This window comes from Chiloscyllium plagiosum, unplaced genomic scaffold, assembly GCF_037043375.1.
Source record: "Chiloscyllium plagiosum isolate Xiang-an unplaced genomic scaffold, Cpla_swu_hap1 HiC_scaffold_9, whole genome shotgun sequence".
Classification (NCBI taxonomy): domain Eukaryota; kingdom Metazoa; phylum Chordata; class Chondrichthyes; order Orectolobiformes; family Hemiscylliidae; genus Chiloscyllium; species Chiloscyllium plagiosum.
Window position 1 is genome coordinate 45,871,794 of NW_028270147.1, and position 12,358 is coordinate 45,884,151.

Sequence of the window (12,358 nt, forward strand, 5' to 3'; positions counted from 1 at the left end):
CCAATCTAAATCTGATAGAGACTTCTGTCATAGACAGTATTAGTAGTAGTCATCACAGAGTCCTTATGGAAATGGAAGTTCTGTCTTCAGAGTGTACTCTCCACCACGGTGTCAAATAGGACAGACACCGACCAGATCTAGCAGCAGAAAAACAAGCATCCTTGAGGCACTGTGGGCCATCAGCAATAAGTGCTTGGTAGTAAAAAGAATTTTAGTACTGCTGAAAGATGCATTTTATTATCTTCAAAGACATGTTTTATTATGTATGTGTTCCTTCCAACTGCAAGGAACAGGGTCCTACATTTTTGTGTAGGTTTCAGTGCACAGAGATTCGCCACACTGCAAGTCGAAATTACAAGCTTAAATTGGTTTAGTGCAATTCCTCTCAGATCCAGGAATATCTAGAAAATATTGTCCAATTGCAGAATCATATCCAGTGTTAGACACTGTTTAGAGTTTTGCAAGTATGTGCTAGTTGGATATAGTCAGTCCCTTGCTTGTCGGCAAAAGCTGACGGGAGATGCTATTTGATAATGATCTCTATACTAGGCATCACTGACAATTAAATTCACATACCACATCACTTGTTTGAGTGAGGGAATACATTCTTTTTGCTTAATGGCTGCATCAGTGATTGTTGCAAGTTGGTACTGCATGGCAGTAGTGTGAAACTAGCATCACATGTTGCTCAAACCCTTCACCATACTTTGTCCTTCCAAGTAACCCAAGGCAGACAGCACTTTTAAAGAGTGATCACCTTAGGGTCATTCTTGCATTGAGATAAACACCAACACATCTTTTCATCTGTCACATCAAGCAAGGTATGACTGAAATAACTCAGGCTGGTATCCCGTCACCAAGTCACCTTTTACACACAGACAGGCCTCAACACTGACCCAGCTTTGTCTGAGCCACCCCTCTCAGAATCTCTGGTACTCCTGTTTACATGTCAGCCAGAGCTCCCTGATTGGAGCAGATTAACAGTCCCAATCAAGGAATTCATATTCTGAGGTCCACCTGGTTGGCATCATTACAATCACTACATCCCTCCTTCTGAATTCAAGGACATAGGCTGGGTTCTTACTTTTAAAAAACAAAAATCGCTCCTCCTGGGGTGTATTAGCACCAGAACAGGTTTCACTAATTTTGCTTCTGATACAAGCAGCAACACAGTAGTTCGCCTCTTGTGCACGGAGTACCACAGAACCAATTCATTCTGTTCTTCAGGTGGCAAAGTATTGAGGCAATAACATCCATTGTGTCCATCTCAGATTCAGAGATATCTCCAATACCTGATGGAGAAGGAGAATCCACATTTCCAGAAATGTCAGAAAGGTAGTCAAGGAACCAGGCAAGTTTTGCTCCTGCACCATTTGCAAGTTTACAGCTTTCATATGGCCCCCATGCTTGTTCAGAACCGTCACACCGAGCCACCATCTATACATTACTGGACCTGACCTAGTGTCAACCACCCCCATCAGCAACTCTACTGGAGCTAACCCTGCAGTTGCACAAAGGATGGTCCAATAATCAAATATGAACAAAGAGTTTGAGATCCAGTGAAAATGAAGGTTGTTTCTGTCAGCCTGCCTTCAAAGTTTGGACCTTTCTTTCTGCCAGACTATTGGCTGATCGATGGTATGGAGCTTATATGTTCTCATATATGAAATGTCATTCCAATTTAGGAAATACACAAATTCCTTCTGGCAAACAATGGCCCATTATCGGTGACCTAATCTGTGTATTTCTACCGGCTTCCCAGTGTTTAACAAATGAACTCTATGCAAATCCAGCGACTTTAAATGGGATGCCACAATGACCAAGAACTTTTGAGTCCATGACAATACCAACACAGTTGACATGCAACTGATTCCAGGGTTTACCCAGTTATTCCCATGCATTCAAAGTTTGAGAGAAGATTTGTAGCTCGGGTGCTCGTTGTTGTGGTTCTGTTCGCCGAGCTGGGAATTTGTGTTGCAGACGTTTCGCCCCCTGTCTAGGTGACATCCTCAGTGCTTGGGAGCCTCCTGTGAAGCGCTTCTGTGATTTTTCCTCCGGCATTTGTAGTGGTTTGAATCTGCCGCTTCCGGTTGTCAGTTCCAGCTGTCCGTTGCAGTGGTTGGTATATTGGGTCCAGGTCGATGTGCTTATTGATTGAATCTGTGGATGAGTGCCATGCCTCTAGGAATTCCCTGGCTGTTCTCTGTTTGGCTTGTCCTATAATAGTGTTGTCCCAGTCGAATTCATGTTGCTTATCATCTGTGTGCGTGGCTACTAAGGATAGCTGATCGTGTCGTTTTGTGTTGCAGGAACCGGAGTTGTTCGTATGTGGCGCTTAGGCTGTTGGCACAGGATTCCCATTTCCTGGCTTGTCTTAGCGTCTCTCGCCCGTAGGTGTTCAAAGTTTGAGAGAAGATTTGTAGCTCAGGTGCTCGTTGTTGTGGTTCTGTTTGCCATGACACGACACGACACGACAAGCTATCCTTAGTAGCCACACACGCAGATGACAAGCAACATGAGTTCGACTGGAACAACTCTACTATTATAGGACAAGCCAAACAGAGAACAGCCATGGAATTCCTAGAGGAATGGCACTCATCCACTGATTCAATCAATCAATCAACAAGCACATCGACCTGGACCCAATATACCGACCACTGCAACGGACAGCTGGAACTGACAACCGGAAGCGGCAGAGACAAACCACTATAAATGCCAGAGGAAATATCTCAGAAGCGCTTCACAGGAGGCTCCCAAGCACTGAGGATGTCACCTAGACAGGGGACGAAACGTCTGCAACACAAATTCCCAGCTCGGCGAACAGAACCACTACCACTATTCCCATGCATGTGGGGGAGGTGCTGGCAGTAATTTTTGTCCTTCTTGGCACTCTGGGTATTGCTCCACAAACGCAGCTATGTCTGCATCCAATCTTGGCCATCAATTTCTCACCAATCTTTATTTTGGAAACCCCTGGATGACCCTGGTTGAATTCAGCCAGTATCTAGTGGCAGCCTTCATTTGGGACAATCAATCACTCTTGTTCCCTATAATATGCTGTCTATTGTGGAAAAGGTCAGGACTGCAGATGCTGGACATCAGAGTCAAGTGTGTTGCTGGAAAAGCACAGCAGGTCAGGCAGCATCCAAGGAGCATGAAAATCAACGTTTCAGGCATATGTCAATTCTCCTGCTCCTCAGATGCTGCTTGACCTGCTGCGCTTTTCCAGCACCACACTCTCGACTGCTATCTATTGTGAAAATGTCTCAATTCTGGTTGTGACTGAACTTTGGTTTCCTACATGGTCAGCTGTTTCAGTTTTGCCAGGACCAAATCTTTCTGCATCCACAAAGTATGATATTGTCAGCTGTGACTGGAATTATGTCCAGAAAATTTACAACTATTACAGAACCATACAATGGCACTACCACCGGCAGTGCATCTGCTACTGAGAGGCAGCTCAACACATCTGCATTTGCTATTTGGCCTTCTGGACAGTGTTCTGATTTGTAATTATGTTCACTTCCTATTAGAGTTCACCATATAATTCAGCCTGAAGCTATGAGCAGCACTATCTCATCCTCTTTGGTGCTTGTGATCGACTATTATTACAAAATTAGGCCGGTAGAACTTCCTGGCTCCAAATAGGACTGCCAAACCTTTCTTCTTTATCTGGGCATATATGCACTCTGCATTAACCAAAGTTCTGGATGCATAAGTTACTGAGCTATTCTCTCCATTGGGCTACCTATGAGCTAAAAACTTTGAGGAGAAAGTGAGGACTGCAGATGCTGGAGATCAGAGCTGAAAATGTATTGCTGGAAAAGCGCAGGTCAGGCAGCATCCAAGGAGGAGAATCGACGTTTCGGGCATGAGCCCTTCTTCAGGAATGAGGAAAGTGTGTCCAGCAGGCTAAGATAAAAGGTATGGAGGAGGGACTTGGGGGAGGGGCGTTGGAAATGCGATAGGTGGAAGGAGGTCAAGGTGAGGGTGATAGGCCGGAGTGGTCAGGAAGAAGATTGCAGGTTAGGAAGGCGGTGCTGAGTTCGAGGGATTTGACTGAGACAAGGTGGGGGGAGGGGAAATGAGGAAACTGGAGAAATCTGAGTTAGAAACCCTTCAACCACAAGGGAGGTACTCCGATTTCTCCAGTTTCCTCATTTCCCCTCCCCCCACCTTGTCTCAGTCAAATCCCTAGAACTCAGCACCGCCTTCCTAACCTGCAATCTTCTTCCTGACCTCTCCGGCCCCACACCCACTCCGGCCTATCACCCTCACCTTGACCTCCTTCCACCTATCGCATTTACAACGCCCCTCCCCCAAGTCCCTCCTCCCTACCTTTTATCTTAGCCTGCTGGACACACTTTCCTCATTCCTGAAGAAGGGCTCATGCCCGAAACATCGATTCTCCTGCTCCTTGGATGCTGCCTGACCTGCTGCGCTTTTCCAGCAACACATTTTCAGCCCAATACCTATGAGCTAATACTACCCCAATGCCATACAGGGAGGCATCGCATCTCAATACCAGATCTCACTTGGGATTATAGTGTGCCAACACCTTAGAGATTGATAGCTGTTTTATCACTTCCCTGAAAGCTATGGCTTGGCTTTGCAATCATTTCCAATGCCGACCCTTTAACAGTAGATGCAAAAAGATTTTGGGATGGAGGCTAGGTTATGTATGAGTTTTCCATAATAATTTGCCAGCCCAAGAAAAGACCCAAGCTCCTATACAGATGTCGGAGCTTGAGCATTTTTGATCACTCTCACTATTGTCCAATGTGTGTGAATTAGATTAGATTAGATTACTTACTTACAGTGTGGAAACAGGCCCTTCGGCCCAACAAGTCCACACCGACCCGCCGAAGCGTAACCCACCCATACCCCTACATTTACCCCTTTACCTAACACTACGGGCAATTTAGCATGGCCAATTCACCTGACTTGCACATCTTTGGACTGTGGGAGGAAACCGGAGCCCCCGGAGGAAACCCACGCAGACACGGGGAGAACGTGCAAACTCCACACAGTCAGTCGCCTGAGTCGGGAATTGAACCCGGGTCTCTGGCGCTGCGAGGCAGCAGTGCTAACCACTGTGCCACCGTGTAACCTGGCCTTGTTGACTCTGTAGCCCAAGCGGGTCACTTGGGGCATCTGGAGCACATCTTTTTCCCTTTTAAGGTATGGCCTGCCTGAGAGGAACACCTGAAGCACTATATTAAAGTTCTAAGTGCTCCTTATTGGTCTTCCCTGTTTATAGCACAGCATCTAGATAAACGGAGACTTGAGGTAGACCTTGTACAATGTTCTCGGTCATCCACTCAAAAATTGCATAAGCTGACAATACCCCAAATCCTAGTTTTGTCACTGCTGAAATAACTCCACAGAACCAGTATCCCATCACCAAGTCACTCTTTACTTACACGAAGACAATCCTTGACACTGATCCAGCTTCCTCAGTGAGAACTGCTGACACTCCTGTTTATGAGGCAGCCAGGTTAACAGCCCCAATCAGGGAACTCATTCTGAGGTTTACATGGCTAACTTTGTTACAAACATCACACTGACCATCTTTAACCATCTTGTACATAGACAACTCAACAGCTTCTAACATTGGAGGCTGACTTTAATATGACAAGACAAAATCTGGCCAACATGGAGAGGATGTAATTACTTGTAGGAAAATCAACAGAGCAATGGGAGCCAATCAAAAGACAAACAATGACAGAACAGGGCATACATGTTCCCATCAAGGTTAACAGCTCCAATCAGGGAACACATTCTGAAGTTCACGTGGAGGGTGAGACAAACAAGTTCAAACAACGCTGAATGTCAAGGGGTGTACAGAATTGGAATGATAATAGGAAGCATTGGTTGATACAAAAGGCTCAAAACAGTACTCGCCCTAGCGTACAGGAGATTGTTTAAAAAAAAGAAATTAAGAGCATGAAGAGAGGACAAGAAAAGGGCGGGTGATATGAAGGAAAATCCAAAGGCATGTTGAATGAATTTAAAAGAATAATCAGGGAAAGAGTAGCGCCCAATAGTCGCAATCTGGGTATGGAGCCAAAAAGACAGCTGAGGTTTTAAAGGAGTAATTTGTATATTCACTATAGAGAAGGACAACGTCAGTTTATTAATCAGTGAGAAAGATTAGGATATACTTGAACAAATTATCAAAAAGGAATTATTTTAGCTTGAAAGTAAATAAATCTTGAAAGTAAATAAATCCCCAGGCCCAGATGATATATCCAGGGCTGCCTTGGGAGTCAAGGTAAGATCGCAAAGATTCTGATAATTAACTTTCATATCTGCACTAGTCACAGGAGAGGTGCCTAGAGAACTCAAAGACAGCTAATGTGGAGCCATTATTCAAGAAGTGTAATAGTGATAAACCAGGAAACTATAAACCAATGAGTTTAACATTTTTGGTAGTGAAACCACTGAAAAAAATCATCTTGGAGAGACTAATCAAGGATAGTCAACATGCCTTTTTCAAGGTGAGATTGTGTTTTAAAAAATTGATTGAACTTTTCCAAGGTGGTGATGAGGTATATAAATGACAGAAGTCTGGCTGATGGAGGCAATGGAAATGGCTACTTCACCTCAAGGACGGACAAGAGGAGAATCTATTGAAGTATACGGATGCCAGTGGGACAGAAACGGATTAAAATCATTGCAGAGCACATTACATAGGCTTTGATTTTAATAGTTTGATAATGTGCTCTTTTTAAAAAAAAAAGAAATCCCACAGCATTAAAGGCAATGTATTAATGAGAGAGATGAAGAACAGTACATAAAAGTTAACAATTTCATAGATGTGGTCTGATAAAAGAGCTTTTATATCAATTGTAGTCATTAGGCCCAAACCTCTAAATCTACATTGATGTTTTACAATGCAGTCGATCTAAGATTGTATTTTCTTCTGGATACTGGAATTTTATTAGCCTATAATATTCATTCTATTCAAGACTCAATGTAAGTAGACAGAATAAAGCATAAAATACAACAAATATTAGAGTGCCACAAGGTTGGGTAAACTTTCTTAAAACAAACACTAAACAAAAATTGAATAGATAATAACACACTGCCAGGAAATAACAGCCTACTCCTTGAACCAATGAGGTTCAAATTACACGCTATAATCCTTGGGCAGATACTGGAGGAGCTGCTGAGCTGAGATTAAGCAATAACTGAGGAGAGGAAAACAAGGGGGATTAAAAACACAAGCAACATTTCATCTTACATATCACTAAATTTTTGCAGCAAACTGGATTCAAACCAGTACAAGACACTGTTGTTCTCAACAACGCAAGCTTAAAATAATATTCATCTTTGGTAAGTTATCCTCAAGTAGACTATTCAACTACAGCAAACTTTGCTTTATCCAGCATCCTATAAACCGGCAAAATTATATACCTGAAATACCAGAGGTTTATTGTGTTATCACAATCTCGGGAGTAGTCAGTTGAGGAGGAGTTGGAAAGCTTTCTGCCAATAAGTTTAATAAAAGGCAAAGTTCCATTATTTGCAGCATAAATCACAAATAATAAAGTTGTGTGTATGCCCCATTACACTTCTACTTTTAAACATTTGTTTTTACATTGATTACGTCACCCTCTTGATCAACCAGAATATTTTATCAACCAGCACACTTCTGATGCTAGGGGTACCAGTTAACAAAATGTGTGCTATACAGTCGGTTCTCAAGGTGATCTTGTGTTACAAATATCATGCAATAGCCGCACCATTTAAACTAATGGGGCCAGAACAGAGTTATAGCCAATACAGATAGGGAAAGTTTGCATTCTCCAAATAATGGTCTAAATTCTTCAACTGTGTTGAAGAAATACTCGTTACAGCAGAACACACTGTACTCAACATTTAAATTTAGTTTCCAAAATTATTTCAAAAATATAACTAATCAACTCACCTTTCCACAAGCTCTGCAGTGATGACGCCTCTTTGTAAATGTAAACTTCTGCTCACATTTCATGCAGTTTGGTGCTTGGGAATCTGGCACCCAGACTGGAGCGACATCACCAAGAGTTGTAAATGGCTTCCGGAGAGCTCCTGGAAACTGCCCGGCGCCGAGGTCATTATCTGGACTTTCAGATCCAGAAGTATGATCAGAGTTGATATCTTTAGAAGCCCCAACACAGCACACTCCTAAATCATCACCATTAATGCTGCAATCTGGTATTAAAGCACTACCATTCAAAGCACACAAGGAGGCATCTTCCGGGGGCTCAGTTTTATCGATGAAACTTAAATTTTTGTTTTTTGCATGGTTCACTGGGTTGGATCCCAAGTCATTCAACAATTGATTAGTCAAAGGTTTTGGGATCTGTAATTTGAGGTTCAAAGGTTGTTTGGGTCGAGCACCTCCAAATGGAATACTAACTGGCTGTGCATTATTCAGAGCTAATTTTGCCGCATTTTCACGTGCACAAGTAATTGCGGCAGATTGGGTGGGAGTGTTAAAATAATTGTCTTTTAATTGATCAGCAATATCAGTAGCAATACCTAATCTGGTTAAACCATTTGTCAATCCTGTTTCCATTGCATCATTTTCCCGGTGTTGAATGTAGTTATAACATTCTGACTTGCTCTCCTCAATCTCCTTCTCTTCAGTAACAGAATCCTCCTTTAAGGGCAAAGATTTAGAAACACAAGCTGTGACTGAAGTTGGGACAGATGTAGAATCCAATCCATCACATAAAGAGTAAGGTGTTGAAACTTGTTCCTTCATATCAGCACAAGAACCTTCTAACCAATTTCCACCAGGAACCACAGTGGCTGCTAATGGCTCTTTTAGATCTACAACAATCTCACCATTACTTCCAGAGTTTTCCTTCACCACCTTGTTTTGTAATAGTGCATCGTCTTCCAGTGCGTGATGACTGCTTTGTCTCACATGCTGAATTACCTGGTCAAATATTACTTCAGAGCATGATGGTATTTTACTTGAATGATAAGACACGTCAGTAGTACATCTCTGCATGCCATTGCTTTCTTGGTTTTTTTGACAAATACTTTCACTCATGCTACTGACATTATTCTCAAAATGGTGGCCATCATCTCCACAATTACCACTATTTGAGGAGTTATCCAGTTTTGAAGTCAGATTTGGACTGCTGTTTACGGAACAGATATCATGTAGTCGAGATTGTGTTTTCTCTTCTCTTATTTTTAGCCCAGCAAAATTATCCAGGTCATCCAATATCTGTGTACTGACAATTTCAAGCAAACCTCCATCCATATCATTTCCAGTTTTCACCACCATATTATTTTCAACATGTGTTACGGACCCGCCTTCAAATTCTACTGCAGGATCATTTATTTCAGTTTTTCTGGAGAAGCAATCACTTACTTCATTTATGCCAGTAGCACCATCCAACTCAGATGTTGCATTCTGTTCATAAATTTTAACTGATAAATCATTCACCAACCAAGGCTCTTGTGAATTAGGAGATACATTTTCCAAATCTGTACAGTTCCTTAAATTTTCAAATGATGATTTTACAGACAACTCATCTGTACAGTTTGTATTTAATTGTTCAATACTTTTCAGAGTAACAGTCTTCTCAGTTTGACCATTCATGTCAGGTAACAATTGGCCACTTTGCGGGTTTGTGTTTTCTACTACAAAGGTGTTCATATTCAACAAATTTTGATTGTTTGAGCGGTCTTCCTGCAATAGGACACCGCACTGAGATGGCTGGCTGTCAGAATTTTGCACAATTAATCCAAATGCACTTGAATTCATACCTTCAGAAAGGTCTAGGTCCTTTTTACAAGCAGACTTCACTGATGATTCAGAAGAATTTGACAAGTGTTCGCAATTATTTTTGTTCCTCTCAGGGACTCCTTCTGCATTAGTTCTCCCTGTGTCAAGCATTAGATGATCTGTGATATTATTTCCATTATGACAATGATCACCTCTTCCACACAGTGCAATTTCAGAGTTAGATGAAGACTGGCATTTTAGTCTTGCTTGCACCTCGCTGGACAATGCTGCCACATTCACATTAGACAAAGCTGGGTTTAGTGATAGCAAGTGAGAGGGTGGATCCAAAATCTGACTCCATTTTGCTTCAAAAACACTTGGTGACTCAGTCTCATCTGGAAGCAAGAAGAAAAAAAATCCAACTTATTAAAATGTAAACCTGCTTTAATTCATGTCTATTTAGCTTTGTCAACATATTCTGGTCAAATACACATTTTTCATTCATTCACCCCCTCCTTGAATGAAATCTGGAGAAACCAAAAGAACCATCCATAAAAATACACATGAAAAGATATCCACTAAGAGGATGAAATTTCCAGTTTATCTTACATTTGGTCACTTACATTAATTTCTCATTTATATTTAATGCCCATAAAAATGACAATCCAAGGTAATGCAAGAATGTAAGACTATATACAAATGATTTCACAACAAGTTACTGAAGCCTCAGCTTATACAGAGAATTAAAAACACCTGTTTGCAATAAACAGAGCTAGAACTTGAAGTCACTGGTTAAGTCTCAACTGGGAAATTCAAATCAGCATTTTTAATCAAATTTCTAAATGCACTAGAAATGGTACAGAGGTGGTTTGCCATGATATTTAAGATCAAGTAGTGGTTAGGATTTTCCTTGTTGTGCTCCTGAGACTTTATAAAGCTCTAGTTAGGCCCCATTTGGAGTACTGTGTCCAGTTTTGGTCCCCACACCTCAGGAAGGACATACTGGCACTGGAGCGTGTCCAGCGGAGATTCACACGGATGATCCCTGGAATGGTAGGTCTAACATACGAGGAACGGCTGAGGATCCTGGGATTGTATTCATTGGAGTTTAGAAGATTAAGGGGAGATGTAATAGAAACTTACATAATACATGGCTTCAAGATAATACATGGCTTGGAGAGGGTGGACGCTAGGAAATTGTTTCCATTAGGCTAGGAGACTAGGACCCGTGGACACAGCCTTAGAATTAGAGGGGGTAAATTCAGAACAGAAATGCAGAGACATTTCTTCAGCCAGAGAGTGGTGGGCCTATGGAATTCATTGCCACAGAGTGCAGTGGAGGCTGGGACGCTAAATGTCTTCAAGGCAGAAATTGATAAATTCTTGATGTCATAAGGAATTAAGGGCTACGGGGAGAATGCGGGTAAGTCGAGTTGAAATGCCCAGCCATGATTGAATGGCGGAGTGGACTCGATGGGCCGAATGGCCTTACTTCTGCTCCTATGTCTTATGGTCTTAAGTAGTGATCAAACCGAAATCAAGATAAATGAAGAAGAAACTGATCTCTAGAGAATGGATCAAAATCCAGAGTTCATGCATTCAAAAATCATTGGAGAAGGCTTAAGGGAGAAAACAAGAAGCTTTTTTCTTATCAGTATCTGAAACTTGTATCTGAAAGAAAGCAGAAAATGATTTTATAAATCATTTTTAAAAAAAGTTGGAGAGGTACTTGAAGACGAGAAACACAAGGTTACAGACACTAAACAGGAATGGGGTACAAAGCATGACTTTTCTTTCAAAGAACCAGCACTCACTTTTATAGATCAAATGGTCTCCTCATTTTGCTGCATTGGTTTCCTGATCCTTCATTAAAAGTACTTCTCTGCTGATGATAAACTATAACAGTTCAAATGAGACTGCTCATTGATTTGACAAAAGCAAGGCTTTAGCAACTATCTTTAGTTCTGAAAAATTTAAATATGAAATTCCTGAAATAAAAGACCAATACACTACCAAAAAGAAAAACATGACATATGGAAAATGTATGAAAACTAAATTCAAATACGTTAAATCAACAAATTTTTATTACTTTAAAGTAACCTACTATTTCATCCAATATACTACCTCCCTGAAAAGGGTCTCACATAACACAAGAACGAGGAGTAGGCAGATACCTGGCCCTTCAGACCTGTTCCACCATTCAATAAGGCCATAGCTGATCTTGTCGTGGCCTCAGCTCCACTTACCCACCCTGTCACCATAACCCTCAATTCCTTTGCTCTTCAAAAAATTCTCTTAACTTCAAAAACATTTACAGAAGAAGCCTCAGCCGCTTCACTGGACAGGGAATTCCGCAGATTCACAACCCTATGGGTGAAGAAGTTCCTTCCCAATTCAGTCCTAAATCTGCTCCTAAATTTTGAGGCTAATGTCCTCTTTTCCTAGTTTCACCCACCAGTGGAAGCATCCTCTCTACTTCTATCTTATCTATTCCCTTCATACGTTCCTATAAAATCTCCCCCTCATTCTTTTAAATTCCAATGAACATCATCCCAGTCTACTCAGTTTCTCCTCACAAGCCAACTCCCTCATCTCCAGAATCAACCTAGTGAACCTCCTCTGCACCCC

At 41.7% G+C, this 12,358-nt stretch overlaps 1 protein-coding gene across 4 annotated transcripts in view; it reads right to left on the reverse strand.

The window, feature by feature from the left end:
- The window catches only part of LOC122554333 (zinc finger FYVE domain-containing protein 9-like), a 117,408-nt gene that overhangs the window by 61,138 nt on the left and 43,912 nt on the right, over positions 1–12,358 (reverse strand). For 3 of the 4 annotated variants that reach the window (XM_043699190.2, XM_043699191.2, XM_087990600.1), the window contains one exon: positions 7,934–10,125. In XM_043699190.2, coding sequence (XP_043555125.1) covers positions 7,934–10,125 — 2,192 coding nt within the window. Of the gene's footprint in view, positions 1–7,933; positions 10,126–11,544; positions 11,627–12,358 lie in introns of all 4 variants that reach the window. The other variant, XM_087990599.1, reaches the window with a different exon arrangement.